The sequence below is a fragment of the Haplochromis burtoni genome, unplaced genomic scaffold, assembly GCF_018398535.1.
Source record: "Haplochromis burtoni strain Fernald_Lab_line unplaced genomic scaffold, NCSU_Asbu1 Contig_69, whole genome shotgun sequence".
NCBI classification, from domain to species: Eukaryota; Metazoa; Chordata; class Actinopteri; order Cichliformes; family Cichlidae; genus Haplochromis; species Haplochromis burtoni.
Genome location: NW_024582430.1, coordinates 1,374,112 through 1,398,528, shown reverse-complemented (window position 1 = coordinate 1,398,528; position 24,417 = coordinate 1,374,112). Strand labels below are relative to the sequence as shown.

At 48.4% G+C, this 24,417-nt stretch overlaps 1 protein-coding gene across 1 annotated transcript in view; it reads right to left on the bottom strand.

Moving 5' to 3' along the window:
* Window positions 1-2,614: 2,614 nt before the first annotated feature.
* efl1 (elongation factor like GTPase 1) overlaps window positions 2,615-24,417 on the bottom strand; it is a 74,760-nt gene continuing 52,957 nt past the window's right edge. The window contains exons 16-22 of the mRNA XM_014334110.2: window positions 22,745-22,892; window positions 10,280-10,409; window positions 9,980-10,106; window positions 8,879-9,083; window positions 8,066-8,586; window positions 6,860-7,044; window positions 2,615-3,098 (exon numbers count right to left, since the gene is read on the bottom strand). Coding sequence (XP_014189596.1) covers window positions 2,910-3,098; window positions 6,860-7,044; window positions 8,066-8,586; window positions 8,879-9,083; window positions 9,980-10,106; window positions 10,280-10,409; window positions 22,745-22,892 — 1,505 coding nt within the window. The 3' untranslated portion in view covers window positions 2,615-2,909. The remainder of the gene's footprint in view (window positions 3,099-6,859; window positions 7,045-8,065; window positions 8,587-8,878; window positions 9,084-9,979; window positions 10,107-10,279; window positions 10,410-22,744; window positions 22,893-24,417) is intronic.

The following is a 24,417-nucleotide window of genomic DNA, read 5'->3' as shown; positions in this document are numbered from 1 at the left end:
ATATATAGATATATATATAGATATATAGATATATTTACATTCAAACATCTAATTAGAGAATGCCAACTCTGCTCTGCTGCACCGAAAAGCTCGTCGCAGGCAGGGCGCCGCGGCTGACCTCGGCTCCTGATACTCGGGAGGCCTTAAATATGTAGAACAGATTTCTCTACAGGGACTAATTACAGATGAACTTCAATCAAATACTGTGAGAATTCATCCTGCTGGCATTTTAGCCGCGTGCTTGAAGCTGGACTCCAAAGATCTGGACCAGTCGCGGTCCTCTGGTCACTCAGTGGGGCTCCTTACTCTGTAAGTCACCAACAAACCAAACAGGAAACACAGCCTGAACTCTGTGTGTGTGTGTGTGTGTGTGTGTGTGTGTGTGTGTGTGTGTGTGTGTGTAGCCGTCTTTCCCTGTCCTTCACAGCCTGTAAACAAGCCGGATGCTGCGTTAACAGCACAAAGAACCAAACACAAGTCAGCGTTTCACGGTGTGAACAACATACACGACCTGGGGGCGGACCTCAGTGGGCGGACCTCGGTGGGCGGACCTCAGCAGCCTGACAGCTCTGCCGTGTGTGTGTTTGATGGAGTGGCCCATTAGGAAGCACTCAGTCAGATCGCAGCCTTCCTCTGACACACCCAGGTGCATCATCCTCACTGTGACCCCTGACTGCCCACTTAGTTCCACCCGAAGGTGTAACACCCACCCAAGACACCTGGACTAAACTCTGTTAGAGAAGGCCTTCATCAATCAGACACCCTCCCCTGTGTGTGTGTGTTCTCATGTTTCCTCTCTGCACACATTCACATATGCCCATCTTTACTTTGCTTCTTCTGGATGAAGACGGGGGTTGGTGTGAGTCCACGAGGGCAAAGAGGGAACGAAGGATTAAAGGAAGGATACGAGGATATGGAGCTGCAGTGATGCGACCGACCTCGATCTACATCCAGACGGTTTTCTGGTCAGGCTGTGAAAGCATGGGGCTCTGGGCGTGTCCATCAGATTGAACAAGAAACTCAAAAGCACAGAAAGAAGAAGCAGAACCGTAGATTTGTACTGAAGCACTGAGAGTCTGCCTGGCAGGAAGAGTCCAGCGACTGATGGAAGGAGGGATTCATTATTATTACTTATTACTGCATGTTTGCAGAGCTCGTCATATTATTCTGACATGACTATTAATCCAGATGAACTTTACACTCATTTCTCAGTTTTATATAAGTTAGAGGTGAGCACTGCTGTCTTACTACTTTAAATAGTTTGTGTGTGTGGTTTCAGAGTAGAGTCCATCCTGGTATTTGGGGGGATTCGGGACCAACGCGCAGGAATACTTGAGACCAACTCTAAAAATGCTTGTTTAATATCATCATATCTACCTTCAGCTATCATCCTAAAACACTTTGCAAACATCTTTTTTTCCTGGGAGCGCCGTGTTTGGAATTTTAAAGAAAAAAACATTTATTGATATTTTGCTGTGTTTACATTGTTATAAAAATTAAAAAATTAGTATTTTTGATCATAAAAAAAAAATGAAAACAATCAGCAAATATTTTAGAAATGCTCTGAAAAATTCAGCGAATAGACAAATTTTCCGTCCCCCAGAAAAGCTGTCCGAGTGTTCGTTCTGCTGTCTGCCTATGAAGCTCCTTAACACTGAACAATAATCAATAATCAGTGAATACTCTCTGCCGTCGGTGATCCGCCGGCGTGTTTCACACTTGACCTGAAAATCAAATCTTTAGAAATAAGAATCAAAGAGCTCTTCAGTCACACATGTCGTAAACGTGCGATGGACACGAGAACACACCCACAGACTTTCATCAGCCGAGGTCTCGCTGGGACCGTCGGCCGGCCTATCAGAGAGGTTATCACACAGGCACGTGCTGTCTGATTGGACTAGGAGAGATGCTTTTGTTGCATCATTCAGCACACACACTCTGTCTCTCTTCCACAGCATGTCTTTATCCTGTCTTCCTTCTCTCACCCCAACCAATCACAGCAGATGGCCCCGCCCCTCCCTGAGCCTGGTTCTGCCGGAGGTTTCTTCCTGTTAAAAGGGAGTTTTTCCTTCCCACTGTCACCAAAGTGCTGCTCACAGAGGATGGTCTGATTATCAGGGTTTCTTTCTGATATTGTGGGGTCTTTACAGTAAAAAACACCTTGAGGTGAGTGTTGTTATGAAATTGTAATCGGACAGCTGCGTGGTTTCAAGTTCACCTCGCGAGTTTTACAGTTGTGCACATGATGCGAGGTAGAAGCAGCCACGGTCTATAGACTGTATATAAAAGACAGACATCAACCCCATGTTGGCTTTTATGGAACCAGCAGTGACCATATTTGGATGAGAGGGCGGACGTTATGTCAGCTGGCGTGCCCGGTAAACACACCAACACGCTCTAACGACACCTCCACCGAGCTCCTGAGATTGATGATGCTCAGCAGCACTTCTGTTTCGGCACGCATGAGCGCGGCGTGCACAGAAACACCCGAGCCGACTCGGCTTCAGCTTTCAGCACTCACTCCTGCAGCGCCTGATTGGTTGGTGCCGAGTCCATACAGATGTCGTACCAATGAATTATTACGAGTAAATTAGTGAAGCAGAGAATGACGCGGTGCGATTGAAACACTCATTTATTCATTACTGAATGCTGCCATGTGATTGGTCAGTATCTGTGCACGGATGAACTTTTACCTGAAAACAAAACAATCTGTTTTAAAAATATAACAGACTTTGTCATCGATGTATTTCATCCTCAGTGTGGTCACATTATTCACTCCAAGTTATCACAAAACCTAAAAATGACAGGAAACCCTGCAGTTTCTGAGCGATGTCGCCGTGTCGTCGGTGACGGTGCTGCGCTCGATGTCAGCGGCGCCTCCGTCTCCCGAGGAGGCGTCCGGGTTTCCTCTATTTGTTCTTGCCGAGCGTCCTCTGTTTCTCGGCGTGCTCCACTATCTTCTCCTCCACGTACAGCCCTTTGCGGCGGCGGACGGCGTTCATGTATTTCAAGGCCTGGTTTTCAGAGTCGGCCTTCTCGCCGAAGTGCAGGTATTCTTCCTCGGTGGTGGGAACCCAGTAAGGATCGCTGCTGATCACCTGGGACACAGACGGGATCAGTGTCTTCATCTGAACACAAACCACAGAGCTGCGTGCCAACATCTACAGTATCATAAAAACATAAACCAACCAAATAATAACCACACGAGACGCGAAGCCAGAGGGACGGCTCTGCAACCGTTTCAGTCACCATGGTAACTTGTCACCTGGTCTGGGGCAGCTTATGGTTTTTGGATAAACGTCACAAAAATAACTCCTAATCCTAATATCTGCTGGAATTAAATCTACAGGCACGCGGCGAGGACGTGGACCGGGCTGCGGGGGTTGGACCTGAATATCAGGAGTTCGGCGCATCGCAGCGTCTCAGCTGTCGAGTGAAACGGCGGTGCTGACGGCGCACCGGGCGGTAAAACGAACAGCTTCCTGCTCTCGTCTCAACTTTTGCTGTTGTTCTATATTTTTATTGATCTCCACCAACCACGGATAACACCTGTGAGGTGGGAGGAGCCAGCAGGTTTTCATGTGAGCGTGCACAGAGCCTGGGTTAACAGGCCGTGTGAGCTGACTTTGAGGTTTAGTTGAGCTGCGAACAGAAAGCGCGGCTTCCCAGTACAACCACAGTGAGCTGAAATGTTAAGTCACAGACAAAAAGACGCGGCGTGATGATCCTCAAAGTCCCGGCAGGACGTTTCCTCCTGCTGCCATCTTAATGCTGTGAGACTTCTCAGGATGCGACTCCAGCTAACATTCCTGACTCGCCTCAGTCAGCTGATAGTCTGAAATATCAAATGACGTCTTAAATGATATAATCAATGAAACAAAAACTGTTGATCCACTGAGACGACAGCAGCTCCTTCTGCACTGAAAGGACTGTTAGCACACACACACGCACGCACGCACGCACGCACGCACGCACGCGCGCGCGCACGCACGCACGCACGCACGCACACACACACACACACACACACACAGCTACAGTAGCACCAGTACACTGGGGCACCTGGCTCTGGTTACACTGGGGCAGATGGTAGTGAGAGAGCCACAACAACGGGCGGCTTGCAGGAGGCAGCGCACACCACACGTGAGCAGCATATGCCGGAGCACAAAGGGACGCAGCAGGAGGGGGCGGCGAGGGACGAGGCGTCCTGCAACAGTCAATTAAGCCGGTGGACGCACAGAGTCTCAGACGCAGGAAGACGTTAAGCTCGTTTCGGCTGATCGTTCGCGTGGAAACGACACAAAAGGCAGAAAAGTTCAAACACAAACTAAAGTGACGTCATAGAGAAGCGAGGACGGCGCACGCTAACAGATGGACGACTAATCGTCTCTGTGTAGAAACACAGTTTTCATGCGCCGCTTTTTTTCCTGCTGTGTCACATTTTGTCTCACAAACACATCAGGAACATCACCGAGGCCGCCGCCGCCGCCGTGGGCAATTCCACGAATGCTTCGGCCTTTTCAGAGCACCCGTTGCCGAAAGCAGGCGGCAACGTCAACGTGCAGGAAAAGATGAAGAAGATAAAAACACGACTGCAGCGTCGGAAAACTGAAGGAATCACTCGTGAAAACTGCTGCAGCAGCTCTAAGAGCAGAGGCTTCACACGCTGCCCGCCGCGACCTCGTTGTTTCGGTCACTAACCGAGCCTCGGGACCATAGGTGAGGTCAAAGGTCATATTGTCAGCAACAAACACCTCACAAATGCACCTGGCTTATACTGAATCCACGTTGGAAACAAGCGGTTCAACGGGCTTCATGAACGAAACACGTTCTCAGGCAGCAGAGCGGAAATCTGCGGAAACGTGGCGATTTGAAACCAAAACATGACCTGCTCCAGGTGGTTATGTGGTCAGCATCAGTTACCGTGGTGATTTGGCCAGGTTTTGACCTTTAACCTTGAGATTACAAAGTGATAACTGACATCGATTTTTCGGACCCCCCGAGCGTCGTCTGCAGTTTGTCATCAGTTAAAATCTGCATTTATTATTTGTGAGCAGTAGCTGTAGACTGTAGCTTATTTATTAGCTACAGTCAGGCTCTGAGTTTTATCAGGCCTCCAAAAACCAACAATGTGTCGCACACACGCAGACGCACACATGTAGCGGCAGACAGATGTCTCGGCCGATCAATACGCGACTCGCTCGCACAATTCTCCGGCGCGCAGCTCGACAAAAGCTCCATTCTGATGGAAATCTAATGTAAACGTCCCCACAGGAGCCACTAAACCTTCCAGTTACACAACAACGCCACGCTGACAATCACCTCTCCGCCTCGCCGCTCATTCATATGTAAATCCGATATCCCGGTCATATCAAACGGCTGTCAGAGGAATGCTGACATCGGCACTGAGCAGCGGGACGGTCCTGAAGCTGGGGGGGTGGGGTCTTTGTGAGGACGCGTCTGCACAGAAATGAGATCAGACAGACAACTTTTAATGAGGTGAAGACAAAAGGCAGCGAGACAATGAGGCTGCTGGACGTGTGTGTGTGTGTGTGTGTGTGTGTGTGTGTGTGTGTGTGTGTGTGTGTGTGTGTGTGTGCACAGCTACATGTGGTTTCAACACTGATGTTTGGACGGGACACTGATCTGTTATTTTAAAAGACATCAAACCAGGACGCAGGACCAGGCTCCAACCACCAACACCTGCCTCACCTCAGCCGATTCATAGATGCATTAAATCTGCACTGTCGACGGTCCTTCTTTGACCTTTGTCGCCTCACTGCCAGGACAAAGCGCCGGCAGTCCTCCTTTAAGAAGCCAGTGTCTGCAGCCTGACCTGCAGCCTCGCAGGTCAGGCTGTTCGCCCGATAATCAGCCTGAGGTCACATCACTCAGCTTCCAAACATTCACACATTAAATATCTGGGAAGCACCGTCTCCCTGGATGGCTCAACAAAATTTACACGTCATCTGCATGGAGGAGCATGCCCACGCTCCTGCAGGAGAGGAGGGCTTGTGCACGACAACAGACACCACCCGAAGTACGCCAGGGATCCAACAAACTACCCGCCGTCCGCGGCAGACACCAAAGATGCCACAGTGCAGCACCAGGCTGGAGCTGAAGGACGACCCACACGCCTCTGCTGTACAGACACAGTAGGAAGTTTTAAATCATATTTTATTTTTTGAGGTGTTCACAGCTGGTTCTCTACACTAACCTCGGTGTAACTCCCGGTAAAGCAGAGAAAATCAAACTAATGTGAAATATAAAGAGTGGAGGAGACTAAACGAGGCATTAACGGCCTCATTATTATAAAACATCTGTGAGTTTTCCTGCACCTGATCGGCGCGCTCTTAATAAATACCGAAGCATTAATAACAAAGCGAGATCGCTCTGCAGCACGCCGACTCGTCTCTTCCTCTTCACAGACAACTTGACCCATAATCCCGCCCGACACTGATACGCGTGTCTGCGGCGGCTCGAGCCAGCCAAGCGGCCGGTATGACGGCCTAACGCGCACGCCGTCTATCGCGGCTTTGACTCCAGCTCCCCCTCGGCAGCCGTCTCGTTAACCAGATGGCCTCGCTGACCCGCAGCTCCACATAACGAGCTCAGGCAGACTGATCTGCGAGCGCGCGGCCTCGATCACACCTGCCATCGACCTGTGGCTCGGACGATCCAATCACGCGCGGACACGTCTCTGCATGCGTCCTCATTGAGCCGCTCCGTGTCCATGTTAGTGGTCAGATAATCACATTAAAAATGCTCCAAGAGGTCTGCAGCTACACCACCTGTGTCAGCATCCACCTCAAAGAGGCCCTCGCCCTCTGCTGCAGAGGGCGAACAGGCAAAGTCTCCTCACCTCCCAGTGGCTGAACACCAGCTGCGGACTGGCCAATCCGCTCGTCCTCTTGCGGATCTCGTCTGCAAACCCAAAGCTCTCAGCCACGGGCAGCACGGCCTTGATGGTGAACATGTCCGTCCCTTCCTTCATCTCTTCGTGGAGGACTCGGCCTTCTCGCTTCCCGAGTACCCCGTAAACACGACCTGGAGGAAGAAACGCAGCAGTCAGGACACTCGGCAGACTCGCCGCAAGGACCGAGTCCAAGACCTGGAACAGAGACCGAGTCCAGTTCAACACAAACGTCATAAATCAGTACGAATAAATACAGAAAAACAACCGATACAGAGACTGAGCCGTGATTCAGCAGAGTGATTCTCTGTGCTTCTTAATCAACCAGGCGCCTCACTCTGCCGCCGCGGCGCTGATTCGGCTGACGGAGCGCCTCTCCGCTGCGGCGGATCCTAACAGGCCTGCAGATATTGTTTACCAACACAGTAAACGCCGTTTCAAGCCTCATTTTCATCTTAATGACTTTCAGAGGACAACATTTTAGCGAGTGCGATGGAGCATTAGTCAACCCTGAGACAAACTGTGACATTTACAGGACATCTCACCCTGAAAACGAGGGTGTGTGTGTGTGTGTGTGTGTGTGTGTGTGTGTGTGTGTGTGTGTGTGTGTGTGTGTGTGTGAGTGTGTGTGTGTGTGTGTGTGTGTGTGTGTGTGCGTGTGAGTGTGTGTGTGTGAGTGTGTGTGTGTGTGTGTGTGAGTGTGTGTGTGTGTGAGTGTGTGTGAGTGTGTGTGTGAGTGTGTGTGTGTGTGTGTGTGTGTGTGTGTGTGTGTGTCTGTGTGTGTGTGAGGGGTACAGTCATGGATAACGTGACTGTGCCAGGCTTGTTTCTGTCTGTGAGAATGACGGCGGCTGATTGGTCACAGGTCAGGCTCACGAGCCTAACGATGTGGAAACGACACTGGTGGGAGACGGCTCAGCGGACCTTCAGGTCCTAATGTCCACCTGCTGCTACAGTCTGTGCGGGAAGTTAAACATGCGTCTGCAGGAATACACGGAAGAGCAGACGACGGATTCCTGCAGCAGCGCATTTCCTGTAAGTGTGTCGTTAATGCGAATGGATGTTTGCACCAATCAGCAGAGACCAGCACGCCAAACAACGCAGCAAAACTACGACGTGTTTGTGCGACGACGGCGTGCAGCAGCGCTCTCTTACCCAGCACGTCCGCGGTGGCCATGATCTCACAGGTGTACATGGCGGCCATGAGTCTCTGCGGCTGAGCCTGGAAGGCGTGCCGGCAGGCCTCCTTCACAGCAGCGATCAGCTGACCGGAGACTGGCCCGTAGCAGTCGGAGGAGGCGGCGACCTCTGGCCTGCGTCTGGCGTGGCTCTGCCCCGCTGCTGCGCCCTCCGCCCGTGCAGACGTCTCGCTGCTTCCTTCCACGTTACTTTCCGCCGTAGCCTCGTGGCGCGTGGAGTCCTCTTCTACGGAGTCCTGGCGTTGCGGCGGGGCAGCGGACTGGACGTCCCACCTCTCCACAGAGAAGCAAACTCCCATCAGGGGCTCCTCGCACATGGGCCCCGACAGAGCCGCCAGCTGGAAGCCGCTGACGACGCTGTTGTCAAAATCTCGCAGCGCCGTAGCTTCGCTGGCTTTGTCTCCGCGGCTCAGACACTGCCACACCGACGGCCGCTGGTATCCCTCCACGCTGTTCAGCAGGATGTTCGGACCATACCTGGAGACACGGACATCGACAGTGAGGAAGTCTCCGTGGTGCTGCACCTCTTTGTTTGTGTTCATGAAGCCCTGAGGAGTTCAGCTCTGCCTTATTCTCATGACTGCATCTAACAGAGAAAACGAGGAAAAACTCGCACGACTCAAGTCTTCAGAACCTGCATCCAGCAGAAAGAACATTAGAAAGGGAAGTGCTGAGATGCACGACCACAAGTGTTAATGCAAGAAGCTCGCAGACACCATCAGATGCAAATAAACAAAGAAGCAGAATCAGAAAGACGCTCGAGTCTGACCTGCGAGGCCCGAAGGCCCAGATACGTTCCACGGCGTTCCTCCACTTCCTCCCCTGCAGCAGGCTCTCCAGCTGGGCCTTCAGGTCAGAAATGGCCTCCAGGCTCCTGACGCTGATGTCCAGACTCTTCCCCTCCCTCAGCGACATGTTTACCTGCTCCAGAGTCCGAATCACCTCCGAGCTGCTCTCCAGCAGACGGGTCGCCTCTGAAAGAAACCGCCGCATTACTGCCGTATCTTCATGTGATGGTTTAGCTTCACTCGGGCTGTTCTGCATTATTTGCATTAATCTGGCTCTGAAACAAAACTTCTAAACTCTGAAGCATCGCGAGTTTACGTCCAGGCCTGTGACTCCACCCATATTTTCCAAGTTTCATGCAGGAATGATCATCTTTCTACTGCCCAGCATGCAGCTGGCTAACCTTAGCATTTAGCTTACAGACACCATTCACCTCAGCGATCTGTCACATGCACGAGCATCAAGCACGCATCCTGTGATCCGGCGGTGGGTGCGGTTTGGTACAGAAAATAGTTCCTAAATGTTTAAAATGTGCTGAGACGAGTTTATGTTCTCGGTTCCGGTTTGATCTCGTGATGGGGCCACTCGCTGACAGACAGTCATTACAGTGTAAACACAAAGTGTGCCGAGTTTCTCGCTCTAATAAACCAAGACTGTGATGTCATCCACAAAACAACCACTAATGCCGTGGAGCCCATGTCCATCTTTTACGTACAGTCTCCGTTTCTACATTCTTTGTTTGTTTGATGAGGAGATGAAAATCTGCCATCGCTGATGTTCACTGGAGTGATGTTCACTCTTTAAGATGCTCACTGAATGTTTTCTGACTTTTGTTTTCTTGGTTCAAACAAAGAGCTGCACGTTCGACTTCCTGACAGTGAACCAGGAGATCGTTACCAGGTGTGGAGGTGGAAAGGTGGGCAGGTTTGACCTTCTCGCGGTTTCCATGTAAACAATAAATGCCTGACTCAGAGCGCGTGTCCTCGTTCTCACAGACCAAGAGCTACAAACACTTTTGCCCTCAGACGTGGCACACGCCCCGCCCGCAGCCTCTCAGCGCGCTCGCTGCGTGCCTGGGTCTTACCCTGTGGCAGAGGTATCGCCCTGACGCCAACTGTGGCCAGCCTGTTGGGGGTGGTGAGGGTAACGAGGCCGCTGGAGTCCAGGTGTAGGGTGTCGGACGATCGACCCTGAGAGGCCTCTTCTTTGACCTGGAAACAGCCACACGAGAACACTGATTATCTGGAAATGTGATAAATCCGCCCCTTTCCTTCCGGAGTCTTCTCCTCAGAGCAACACTGAACGTTTTTAAACTCCGTCAGCAGACAGTAGAGCTGAATCACAGATTTCATACACTACCCTGGCCTCCAGCTCAGCGACTCACCTGATGAATGATGGCGACTTTCTGCTGCTTGCCCAGCTCCTCGTTCACCATGTCCACTTTGGGAGGACGAACCACCGTCTCTCTGAACGGGATGATGGGCTCAGACGCGCTGATCTCGATTTTAGCAAACCTTTAAAAAAAAGCAGAGTGGAGGCTGTTCTCTGTTTTCATAATCAGCCAGTCTGACAGTCTGCAGATAGAGAACAGACACAGGCCATGGCTGTCGCCCAAAGGTAACGGGGCAACAGGATTCGGCTGCTCACAGGTCAAACACATCAGAACTGAAAACCTCGGGCCGCTGTCTGATGACGATTTCATGTTTTATTCAATTCAGTTTTATTGACACAGCGCCAAATCACAACAACAGTCGCTCGGGGTGCTTCATATTGTGCGGTAGATCCTACAATAACACATACAGAGAAAAACCCAACAATCACATGACCCCTATGAGCAGCACGTTTTTCAAACACAACATCTGGACCCATTTAACCAGGAAGTCCTTCAGACTAACATCGTTTTTCAAGGCAGAATAAATCAAACACAAGAACACGTAAAAAACAAGACACAGTGAAAACTTGTCATTTACAGAAGTCTTTATGAGAGCTCTGCACTCTGCATTCAGCTTCAATGTGCTCTGAAGGTTATTCCAAGAATAAGGAGCTAAATAAGAGAGCGCTGTCCTACAAAGCTCAGGAAAAAATCCCGGGAACTCTGAAGAGGAAGACGGCAAATCACAGCAGCTGTGACGTGTTCTGGACGATGCATATTAGTAATGCCGCCATAATCGAAACATTAAAGGAGTCTGTAAGCGTTTTCCTAACTGATCAATTAAAATATCTCAATAATAAAAACTCTGCACTCTGTCCGTCATCCAAACAAATACCCAAATATTTCTGGGATGATACTTTCAATAAAATCTCCTCCGAACATCTGAGGTGTGGGCTGATTTCCAGAAAACAACATGAATCGTCTGCATAGAGTCACTTTAGCCGTAATGGAAAATAAAATACGGCCAAAAATGAAACTTTTTAAAATCTTCACCTTCATCCTCTGGGGTCATCAAGTGGGTGTTCACAAAAATCTGACGTAATCGATCCGATACTTCAATTCTTTTGTAGTGACAAAGCACCAAATCACAAGCTCAAAGCACTTTAAACTGTAAGGTGAAACTCTACAATGACACAAGTGATGCTTCCTGCTACAGGATGGAAGAGGATTTAAAAAAGTGGAATGAGTCACTCCACTACAGTAGCTTTGCATGATTCACGGCCCCAAACAACCCTTATGTATCTGATCTGAAATAAGCCTCCCTATAAGTCAACTTTCTTCTGATTGGCTGCTCCTCACGGTTTGTAAACTGTGCTGAACTGTATGAGGACGCCCTCCTGTGACATCATTCAGAGCCAAGAATAGAAAAAACCACACCTGTGTGAAACTGAGTGTAATTAAAATGAAAGCAAAGATGAAACTCGGAGTGAGGAAAAGTCGCCGGGATACAAAATGTTCCCGTTGGTGTTTTACGCTCGTACAGACTCTGCAGGTGACGGTGCGAATGAAAGCTCCTCTCCAACGGGACGAGACGGCGTTAAGAGAAACGTCTTTGGAGTCTGTAATTACTGTCACAGCCACGAGTTTAAAGAAACTCTAATTAATATGAAATATTCTTTCAGATCCGGCTGACAGAGCGAACACAAAAACACGACGCCTCAGAAAGCTGCACGCAGGTAGAGAGAATCTGTCCGGCCTATCAGACGCTTTGCTGCTAACGTTGAGTCGCAGCTTATAAACCAAACACGAGACGCAGAGCTGCTCAAAGAAATGTCACCAGGATCTCAGAGGTGATGGACAGCCTCCTTTTCTCTTTGATCATTTTACCGCGCGCTTGTTCGTTCTTGTGACATTCGATGACATCGCTCTGCACTCTTGGATCCTGCGATGTGCGTTTGGGCCGTAGACTGAGACGACCGCTTGCTCCCTTCACGTCACACGTGTGGAGCGGCGCAGAGCCGTCTTTCCAATAATAAAATGATTTGTGGGGCATTTTAAAGATTTGGGTGTTCAGTAGAAATGAGTCAGAGCCCGAGCGCCGCAGCAAGGACACAAAGTGTTTCTGTAACATCATTTATACCCGCTGAGGTCCTCCAGCAGCAGGCTGCAGAGGACAATCGCACTCATTAGTCTGCCCGTCTGCATTAGAGGCTTTACTGAACAACACAGATGCTTCCTGGCTGACCCCGGGGTCACTGGGTCACTCTGAAAAACACGCCTGTGTTTATATTTGTGCTGAATTAGCAGCGGCACCGAGACAGCGGGGATACTTCCTCGTTTAATCCAGTTATCCACGGTAACAGGTAATCCCTGCTGCTCGCCATCTCACTTAATGAACACCTGAAAAGTTTCTGTGAAAACGCCAAATTGAAAACGTACAGCTCAGAGCTCTGTGTGTGTGTGCGCTGAATTATCGATCACTGGTGCCCATAAGCACTGAAGACTGGGCACCTGACCTAGTTTTGATGGGAGAGGGTGGGGTGTGGGGATAATCCCCTCGCAGCGGTGGAGCTGTGATGTCACAGTCTTGTGCTCGCCCGTGTGGCAGAGAACAGCGCTGACCTTATTCTGAACGTGATGCGCTGCGTGCCAGCGCTTACGTGGAGGGCTCAGGCTGCCGACACATCAACAAGTCACCCAGCCAGCCAATCAGACACTTTATGAAGCAGGTAGCTCGCCATCAAGTCACATCACCAGCCAAAATGTAAGCCAATGATCGAGCCATCCATCCAGCCAATCAGCCTTCATCTGAGCCAAGCAGGCAGCCAGCTGGCCGGTCAGCGATCCGCCGTCCTGCTCTGCCATCTCTGTCCCGAGCTGTCTGGCCTCGGCTCTAAACATAGCAGCAGCAGCGCTGCACGCGGCCTCGTTTCCTCAGCTGGAATCCCACAAAATCAGAGCAACAGGCAGCGCGGAGCGAGCCTCATGAGCGACTCTGCACTGACAGACCCGCCGCACAAAGCCAAGAACCCCCCAACCCCGCCAGCAAAGAAGAGATCAATCAATCAATTTATTTATAAGCACTTTTAAAAACAGGTTGACCAAAGTGCTGTAAAAAAGTAGCTCAGACACACAAAGAACAGAACAAACCAACCATGGGGATCCAGGGCTTTCATCTTTATATGTAATAAAAGGACGAGATGCTACAATCCCTGGTTAGGATAAGGGCTGTCCCCACAAGATATGAATACCCAACGTGTGTGTGTGTGTGTGTGTGTGTACTGTATGGGGTATTTTCTTGCACAGTGTTACATCATCCAAAGTGATTTTACTCGTCGGTCAGTGAGAGTGCATTGTGCTTTCGACTTGAGCTCTTACCAATCAGTGTCTGCAGGAGTGCGTCCTTAAGTAGCACCAAGGCTGAAGCAATCATAAAACATTTATCCATGAAACTCAAAGCCTGGGTGGAGCAAACGGTGGAAAAGGCAAAAGCCAAATAAACAGAGGCCGATTTGAAAACACAGCTCGGTGCGCTCTGACGTCAGGAGCTGTTGGAGGTGCAAACTCAGATCAGTGTGGCTCACAGGTGACAGGTAAGAGGAAACTCGACTAAATGTATATCACTACTGCAGATTTGCATTCTCCTGCTAAATAATTATAAAATATAATCGATAATAACATTTTAAAGAATAGAAATATTTAGTCTGTGACACAAACCGGGCGGCAACAAACCAGGAGACGCACAGAAACACAATTACATGAAAGAAACCCAAAGAGGAATTCAGGCCAAGCGTGGTGTGTGCAGTCAGCACGATCAGAGGAGCAGCTGAGTGCATGAGTGAAAATGGTGTATGCAGTGTTGTTTGATGCCACGCTTTCAGAGCACTGACACACTGGGCCGGGTGCTGCCCACGAGCCACAGCAGCGGGGCAGAGGTGAGGCGCGAAGTATGAAAAGTCCTCCTCTAACATCCGACAGCTGCACCCATGAACTGCACCACGTTCCAGGCACACGTCAGCCTTTGTGTACCAGTATGTAAAACACCACAACCATTAGACACCATCTCCTGGACTGGTTCCAGTCAGAGCCGCCCTGCAGACTCTGCATCCAACATGGCGGAGCCGGAGCTTAAACCCAACAGCGAGCCGAGCAGCCGGCCTGAAGCGAAACGTTTGACAGGACCGGAGCGAGCTGTCTGCTATGACAGGAAGCTCCGAATATGAGTGAGTGTGTCGGCCAATAGGAACACAAGAACCCCCCCAAAAAAGGACAAAGCAGCAACGTGACAACTGTGGCGCACACAGCGGCCGGTTACCGACGCACTGAAAGACGATGACCTGGTACACCGATATAATGCATGTGGGCGACCCACCTGAAAACACGTCGCCGGTAGCTGCACGCCGCTGCAGCCGTGCAGCAACAACAACACTGTTGTGTGATTGGACACAACGCGCAACAACGTTGTTGTTTTTCCTGTTATTATAAATCTAAAATCGATCCACAAAAACAGGAGGTTCTTAAAACCTGAGCCTGAACTTGGATCTGTACTCAGGTCCTCGTCCGCAGACGCAAAACATCAAAACATCAAAACACATTTGTGTGAGTTCAGTGAGTCGGGCCTGCGATATTACAGGGAGGAGGTGCCTTTTAAAAAGCATCAGAAGGGCACGTGTGATTGACCACGAAGGCCACCAGCTGAAACTGCCCCCCCCCCAGCGGGTCCTACCATTCTTTCCCCAGGTGCTGAAACAGCGCCTGCCAGAAAAACGCCAACAAATGTGGCAGCGTGCCCCGATCACACGGTGAGCGACACGCTCCGCTGCCCGCCGAACCCTCGCTCATCCAGCTTTACTACTCGATGATTTGCCACCAGACAAGATTCTTCATATCCAGCATGTGTCTGCGATGAAGGCGGCGAGCTCTCCGCAGCCCGAGCGCTCCTCTGCAGGGACGGGATACCCCGAGAGGGGCCCGTTCCTGTCTTTGGCTCTCAGCAATCAGGCCTACACGGCGGAGCGGCTGGATGGGAGTCACTCCCGAGTCACATTATAGGCCACCTGGAGTTTGCCAAATAGCTCTGAGAGCCGTCTGAGAGCAGCAGGAAAAAGAATCTCTGAGGTGATGAGAAAATTCAGGCTCTCCAGCCTGACTGCCCGCCTGAGGTCTGGTGAAAACAATGCAGCACTCATCGCTGGAGTAATGATGTCCCTGTGATGGAGCATGTTCAGGCAGGATCTGGGAGACAGGCCAGTGACTGGAGCCAAGCGGAGAGAGGTCCTTGAGAAAAACTTGCTCTGCTGAATCATTTGCTTGCAGTTTATGTCTTACTGTGTCTGCGGGGGTTTTATTCAGACCTGTTCTCGTTCAATCGATCTCCACGGCCTCTTCGTTGCTTTTACAAATCGATTCTTGTGCTTCTGGTAAGTAAGCACATTCAGTAAAACCCCGAATTCGGAGGCTGAGGATGATGTCATCACTAAACACATGGTCGAAGACTTTCAGGGACACGGGTGTGTTTGCATCAGCTTCCTCGCTGTCCCGTAACATTTCTGTGCTCGAATTTAATTTTATACAATAAATAGGCTCTGCTGCATATAAGGTAACATGAAGTTAGAGTTAAAAAGTGCGAATCTGCTGATGGTGTGACTCAGCCCCACACGCAGCATCACGCAGCATCACACAGCTTACGTTTACGTTTTCTTAGTAAATCTGCTCGGTCAGGTTTAGACTGGACACTGGCTCCAGTAATGAGACAGGGATGGATGGGCAGGTTTGAGTAATGAAAGTTCACGGTTTGGGTTCAAATACAGAAACTGAGTTTTCCTGGTTGCTATGGTGACAGGCTCCCGCTGAAGACCCGACGATAACATGCGCCGCAGGCACGAAACATTCGCCCCACTGAAACATTAGCTTTGCAAATGTCTAACCTACGAAAACACGACCGGTGAACAGACTTTCATCACGACGGGAATCTTAACCGGTCACTTGACTGTGACCATCTGCTACTTCATGTTCTCACCACAAGTTATATTCTATTCTTTGGTGATTCAGTAAAAGCACTAGATGTTGCAGTCCCTGATTGTGCATTGCGTTAAATGGCGAGCATCTTGAGGATGTTATGAGGAAAGGCAGCCCAGAAACTTTACCAGCAGCACACATCAGTGCGTGCCTCAGCTTTCTGTCTTTTACCCAGGCCAATCTCCCATTTTGGGGGATTAGAGATCTGATCTAGGTTATCATATTAAGGTTTGGGACACATCATCAGCAGTGGACCTTGGATTCATCGGGTGTTTCGGCCGTTATCACCAGACACCCTCATCCAAGGAGGCCCTGCCAGGGCTGATCAGGCCCCGGAGTGTCTCTGGTTTATGTTGACTTGTTATTTCACTTCTTCTTTTAGTTTTCTACAGTTTATCTATTCACTTCAACTGAGAGATAATACGTACCTCTTTAACATTTATGGAGCCTCACTTCTTCAAAGGGATAGAAAAGGTGACAGAGAGGAGTAAGACAAAAGGGACACGACAGGAGAGCTGGAGGGGGGCCACACCTCCCCGCCGGATCAGGCTGTACCCTCTTCCTCCTCACTGCCTCCCAGAAAAGAGAAGAAGAGCAAATATTTTCTTTTCTCTCGCGGTTCGCTGACTGCCCTAGCTGTCCAAGTGATGCCAGCCCTTTTCACCCACAGCCAGTGACGGGTCATCACAGCACTGTTAGCTAGCTCTCGTATAGCTGCTGCTGCGCCCTCTGATCCAATCTCTGAGCAGATAAACACTCCAAACACTTCGAATGTGCAGATTTACCTGTAACAGCAGGTACTGTTTCCTGTACATGGATAATGTTATTCAGGCATTTAATTATAATCTGTCCTCGTGAGAGCACAAGATTAAAAATAATGGAATTACATATGAAGCACATGTACAATACTGTGCAAAAGTATTGAGCCGCCCCTCATTTCTTTATATTTTGCTTCCTTTGAGTTTTTTAATTTGTCTTGAGAAACAGTTTTCCAGCTTTCCGGAGCTCTTTTAAGGTTTCCTTTGAACATTGACTCATTTTCAGTTTTTTAAAGTCAAGACTTTAAAAACACTTTATTACTGGCAGGCTGTCACAAAACACATCACTGATTCCAATTTCTTTAACTGGATCGATAAAAAATGCCAAAGATAACACAGTCTGACATAAAATAGTATTTTTGCCCCAAACAGGTGATTCCCACGGAGCTGTTAGCTAAGAATTTGGCACATCCCAACACTGGCGTGCAGCAGTTCCTTAAAAAAATCTGAAGATGAAAATGAATAATGTGCAAGGCCTAAACATCTTCTGAAACGTATTTACTTAAACAGGAAGACAATCCAGCAGAGACCTGACAGGAGAGACGCACCTTCAGCTGATCGTACCTGTGTTTCCAGGCAGGTTTACTCAGGTCTCAATAAACCTCCAAACAAAATCCAGAGAAATAACAGCTGGCTCAAAACTTTTGCACAGGACTGTAACAGCCACCCAGAAACATCAAGCTGAAACTTGATGTTGTCCTGACCATGTAAAGACAAATTTGCCTTCGATTGGATTCATTCAGCATTCATGTAACTCTGACACACCTGCTTAACCACGACTGCAGGAGCCACATTAACTGATAACAGCAGCCGTGTTCATTGTGCCACCGTGCAAACATTTCTCAGAAATAGTTTCAGAGTCTCTATTGTTGACTTGGCCCCCAAATTTCTCAGATCTCGGAGCAACCAAAGACCTACTGAGATCTACTGTCTGATACTTTGAGACGGGTGTCCAACTCCAGGCCTCGAGGGCCGGAGTCCTGCAGGTTTTAGATCTCACTCTGGGTCAACACACCTGAATCCAATGATTAGCTCATTACCAGGCCTCTGGAGAACTTCAAGACGTGTTGAGGAGGTCATTTAAATCAGCTGTGATGGATCAAGGACACATCTAAAAGCTGCGGCCTGGAGTTCCCCACCCCTGATCTAAAGGATCTGCTGCTAAAGCGAAGGCGAGCGACACCACGGGACACCTTCAGCGATCCGAGGAGTCCCCGCCTCGATGGATCCGAGGTGTTGTGACAGCACGAGGGGAACCTGGCCAGGCTATTTTAACGTTGGGGTGTACATTTGTATTTTAGCAAAGCCGCATGATAACAGAACAGACTGAATTAACAGTTTGGTTTTACCACGGATGTGCAGACATCTGTCACCGGATTAAATCCGACACGGAAGGAAAACTGATAATGAGAACTGATGATAGCGAGGCACAAAGTTATAAAGAGCTATTTTTATGCTTCCTAAATGGATTTATGGATGTTGAGCCTTAATGGAAAAAGCTGAACATCGGAGATAATGGCATCACAGGAAAGAGCACGTCGTGCTGCCTGTGAATTCTGGTTTAACAAGGTTAAAACTCTCAGAAGAAAAGATGTGATGTGTCTTGATAAATGCACTGAGTGTAAATGCGATGCTTTAGATTGCTGCAGATACTGGCTTTAACGGCATCTGCATCGTTACAGCTGTGCAGGAAATCAATCTGATCTAATGACAAATAAACCTACTCGTTCATTGGCTGCTTTATAATTCACTTTTTCTGAAATATAAATATTTAAATGGTCAGGAAGCACAAATACTGTGTATTTTTACTAATTACTGTGAAATAAAGGGACACTGTTCATCTAGTTTCTCCTGTTTAGACCTTAAAAGCTTCCACCTGACCTGCTCAGCCTGTCATGGACAGCATCCATGCAACAGCTTTCAGTGACTTGCAATTCATGTCTGGAATAAACAGACGACTTCAAACGCAAAATTACACACTGCTAAATATCGAAGATGCTGTGTTATCATTTGAGCAGCCGTGCCCGGAGAGCGGCAGTTCTCTCTAACTGATGGATTTCTGTTCCCCGCTGAGATGACAAGAACCGAGATTAATGAACACAGAGCAACTGTTCTTACGCATAAAAACTGAGTAAAAATAAACCGATGAAAACACGCTTTACACACTGCAAACAGCATCCGTCGTACAATCTCAGCGATGTACAAAAAGCCGATTAGACGATGAACAGGAAATCTACGGGTGAGGATGCTGGGTACCTAAAATGATCCTGCTTCACGGCACAGTCATCAAAGTTACACAAAAACAGGACACACTTCTTTGTTGATCACACAGACGTGGCAAATCCAGGCTGTTTTAATGTCTCGATGCTCAGTCATCCAGGTACGTAGATGCCAAAGGTCGATTCTTTTCATCTGGACGTTTTCAGTGGGAGAAACGCTTCATCATCATCCAGGTGACTCCTTCAGTCTCAGCTCGTGTGGTTTTATAACACTGACATGCAGAAGATGTTTGAAAGGAGGTCACGAGTCTCTGAGGGCCTGTTGCAGTCACACCTGCACACTGCAGGTTTTCACTGTGACATCTCTGCTGTCCTCTCTGATCCCGGATCAGACCCCAACTGATAGGGCTGTGCGATATGACCAAAATCTCATATGACATTTATAACGATATAAACCACAAAAATTTACATTTCCGGTGAATTCTGTGAATCTCGGGCAGCTCGACTTGTGTGAAGTGTTTTCAGCTGGGCGTCGTGTGCCTGGAGTCGAGTTTTGACCGATGGATTGAACTACATATTTTTTGACATAAGTTGGGATGGTTGCCATTTTCTTTGTGGGTATTTATTACACGGCGTGCTGCGGGGAAACGCCCGTTCTAATGTTTGAGTGGGAGGTTTATTTGGAGCACCTGACGGCTCTTCTTTGCTTCTCAGCCGTAAACTCTCTCCTTACTGTCACGTGATTCTTCCATTGGTGGTAGCAGAGGTTTGGTGGGGGCCGGTTTCCTGCGTAATTTGCAGTGTCAGATGTTTCATAACCAACCCATGTCCGTGCTACAGGCAGCCCCTCGTTTAGGAATAAGGTCCTCGATTTGTTTGGACTGGTCCTTCTGTTTGTCATCATTTCAGCTTATTTTGAAAAACCTCAACAGGATCTTCAGCTTTATTGAACTTTAAGAAATGAATGTAGCCTCTACACTGACCATCAAGCCATGAAAGATATTGTTGTAAACTGTTTATTTTGCGACACCATGAAACAATAGAAGTCGAAGAGTTTGGCACTGGCCTGCCGGGTTCAGGAATCGGTGGATGGATTATTTCTGTTTGTGTTTGCACTCTTGGGTTAAAATGAGGTCGTGTTGCTGCCCACAGAAAAAAGCACCTTTCTAAACTTGTAACTGGCTCCAGTGTGTTTACTACCTGCCACACAGCCGTGGTTTAATGTTACAGGCGGGTCTTGTGTTCAGGTTTTCTGGAAACGCCGTCTCTAAACTCATTCTCGGCTGATTTTGTGAGGCCGCAGCAGCGACACCAAATTTCCCCTGTGAAAATAATCTATGTGCCGGTCAATGAGCTCGCACTGTTCTTCTGAGGAGGCCGGCAGCGTCCAGACGGACAGGAGCAGCAGTCAATACGTAATGATAGCCAGATAATGATGGGCTGGAATTGGAAACAGATCAGCTCTGTGCCTCAGATGTGAGTCGCTCAGTATACGAACACACACTGTGCTCAACCTGCACTACGCAACAGCAGACGCGAGCAGGAGAGCACACAAACGCAGACGATCGATATGACCGAGACAGAAAAAGTCAGATATGGAGAAATATAAAAATTGAATACTGGGACAGCAGACGCCACGTGAGGAGCACGGTTATTAATACCAACGCAATCCAAGTCAGACTTTCTGAAAAGTGGGACTTTACTTCATGGTGATCATTTCTTGGCTCACAGTCTAGGTGGAGGTTATTGTCGATCATGGAGACAGAAGACGCCGCAATAATCAACCAAAATAAGACGGACACAGCCACCACGCCCCCTGCTGGCTTTAGACGTCACATCCGGAAGCCTTTCTCAGAGGTTGCTGCACACATGCTGACCTATCATCAGAAACTCCGCCCACGTCTCGCCATAGCTTTCGTTTGTTGACTGATCATTTTCTTTTTTTCTGAACGAACAAACAAACAAACAAACAAACAAACAAACAAACAAACAAACAAACCCTGAATGCACAAAACCTGTGATGAAATGTTTCGGCACTTTTGTCGATGAATAAAAACGAGACGACAATGTTCCTGGGCGACGAGATCCAATCAGAATGAATTAAGTTGTACAGGACCAGCTTGGGAGGGATCCAATCAGACGTAAGCTCCTTGTTCTCGATCTTTCACTGACAATCAGGGTGTGAGGGAGGAAGCTCCCGCGTTTGTCATGGAGACGAGAAGAGCACACGTCACGCTTTGTAAACCGTGCGCAGCGACTCTCACCAACAACTCTGAATCAAGTTCACACCCACTCTGTGCTAATCTCACAAGATTTATTGGAACAAAACGAAATGAATTTAGATTAAATTATGATAAAAATGATGATCGCGGCGACTACTCGCCCATCACTCACTGCTCCTTCAGCCACCTCGCTCTCTGGATATTATCAGAACGCAATCTGATTGGTTAGCAGCCATATTGGAGAATTTCTCCAATCACACGGATGCTGAGCAGATTTTTTACTGAGCATATAAATCAGCGACCACATACATGCAGAATAATCTGCGTGAACAGTTTGGATGGTCTGATTATTCCAAGGCTTCAAAGAACCACAGGAACTGGATTAGTGCACCCAGCCTTGTTAACCTGAGCAGAGCTGGTTTCCCTTTTTATCTTTATGCTCAGATAAATAAATTATAGTCAGAGTGACCTCTTGGATAAAGCTTCAAGTTGACCTATTCTGCTCACTACCTGCACCATCCTTTGATTCTTAGACATAATAATTAAGTTAAGTGGGTATTATAGTAATCTAAGCACGATGACACAGATGCATGAAAATGTTTTCTCTGATGAGACTTTTCCTAAATGTTCCTTAAATGGAACGTAAAACAGATTTTTCATGGGAGTCGAAGCCCAGAGACGAACTGTAATTATTATGCCAGCATTAGAAACACCAGAAATCACTGATGTAGACATTTGATGTTGTTAAAGGATGAGCTCAGTTACTCTGAGTTTAAAAACAAAATGACTGTATGGAAGCCAAAAGACACACAAGTGAATGTCATCAGCACAGAAATGATTAGAAATATCCTCAATGACTTCATCATGTCAGTCAAAGGCAGCATGCAGAAAGACAATAATAATGAACCCACGGTATCACTGATTGGCTGATTGGGTGATTGTTGTATGAGATGACCATATAAGGATATCCCCCTCTGTGACATCATATGGAGCCAAATGTAGGAAAGCATTCTGAAGCTCACAGAGGTTGCTGCACACACTGACCTGTTACCATGTTCATACATGAACATTCACCGCAGGAACAGGAAGTGAGCCAAAGCAGAGCAGGTTTCTTTAACAAGTGTTCACGAGTGAACATGAACACTTTACATGCCTAACATCAGCATACAGGCAGACACACATGCACGCACGCACACTGACCGCTCTCTCAGGTCGTCCAGGCAGCGCTGCAGATGAACCTCGCCAGCAGTGACCAGAACGTGTTCTCCGGTTTCCTGGATCAGAACCTCGGCACAGGGGTCGGCCTGGTTCAACAAGCGCATCCCGCGCACCAGCTTTGGCATCTCGCCTGTCACAAACAAACGAGGTGGAAACACAATCATCGATTCGGCTGTGTGAGAGGTCGGAACGTCTACACAACGAGGAACGCACTCTCAAACCTGACTGGACCTAACTGGTGTTAACCTCTGTCTCTGCTCCACAGCATGTCTTTATCCCGTCTTCCTTCTCTCACCCCAACCAATCACAGCAGATGGCCCCGCCCCTCCCTGAGCCTGGTTCTGCTGGAGGTTTCTTCCTGTTAAAAGGGAGTTTTTCCTTCCCACTGTCGCCAAAGTGCTGCTCATAGGGGGTCATATGATTGTTGGGCTTTTCTCTGTATTACTGTAGGGTCTTTACCTTACACTATAAAGCGCCTTGAGGTGACTGTTGCTGTGATTTGGCGCTGTGTAAATAAAGTTGCATTGAATTGAATTTGACCAGAGCAGCGGTGAAGCTCAGCTTTTCGTATGAATCTTTTTACTTCCTGAGTCCGGCAGCACCCACATAAAGAGTTTTTCTGTGTGGATTGATGTGGGCAGACGTCACCGGCCTCTCATTCACAGCTCTGCTTGTGCTGCCAGACAACCAAACATTATCAAAGTGAAGTCGTAGTTTCCTGTTCTCTGTGAGTGCTGCTGGCTGTGCCTGCGAAAGCGTTATTTACAGCTGATATCATCTGCTGCAGGAGAAAAGAGTTTAAACTGGCAAGACCCTGCTGACTTCAGTGTTTGAATATCTGAATATTAGCAAATGCTCCTCCCTTCAGCCTGTGCAGCGTGATTGGCTGCTGTCAGCTTGATGTATTGTATGAACAGTCCATTGATTCCCAGTCTCTGGTCAAGAAACTGAAGTACGAGTGACATCTCGAGTCGTCCGTATTAAAGTTAAATTCAAAGCCGTAAAATTTTCATCTTAAATCTGATTCCAGTCCAAGTCATGTGACTCTCATTCATCACACCATCGATGTCAGCTGACATTTAGGAAGCTGTGCACGCTGTGACTTGGAGCAGTGCGGAGCCTCTCAATAAAGATTTGTTCGGTTTGGTGCGATTACGTTTACAGTTGACACAAATAGGTGCAGATTTGGGCTCAGAAATGTGAACTGATAGGAGTTTGAAATGTTTCAGCCGATCGACTCGGTTTCTCTCACACGGCGGTTTCTCTCTGACGCCACGATCATCGGAAACACAGCACAAGCTCATCATCACCATTTGAGGGCAGACGGAGGCGCAGAGCCGGACGCTTTGACTCCATGCAGAGAACAAATAAGGAGAGGGCCAGTTAGTGTTACTGAACTCTCCCATTGGCTGTTGGGGAATTATATATTTCTGGTTTGTAAAACACGCCGTCGGCTGTATTTGAGTCATTAGCATGATGTGAAACTTAGCTTTGTGGTCTGAATACATCAGCACAGCTGGACTGACTTCAGCTGTGCTGAGTTTTTGGCTGATACCAAAATTCAGTGCGTGGGACTCTCACACACACACACACACACACACACACACACACAGACAGACAAACACACACAGACACACACACACACACACACACAC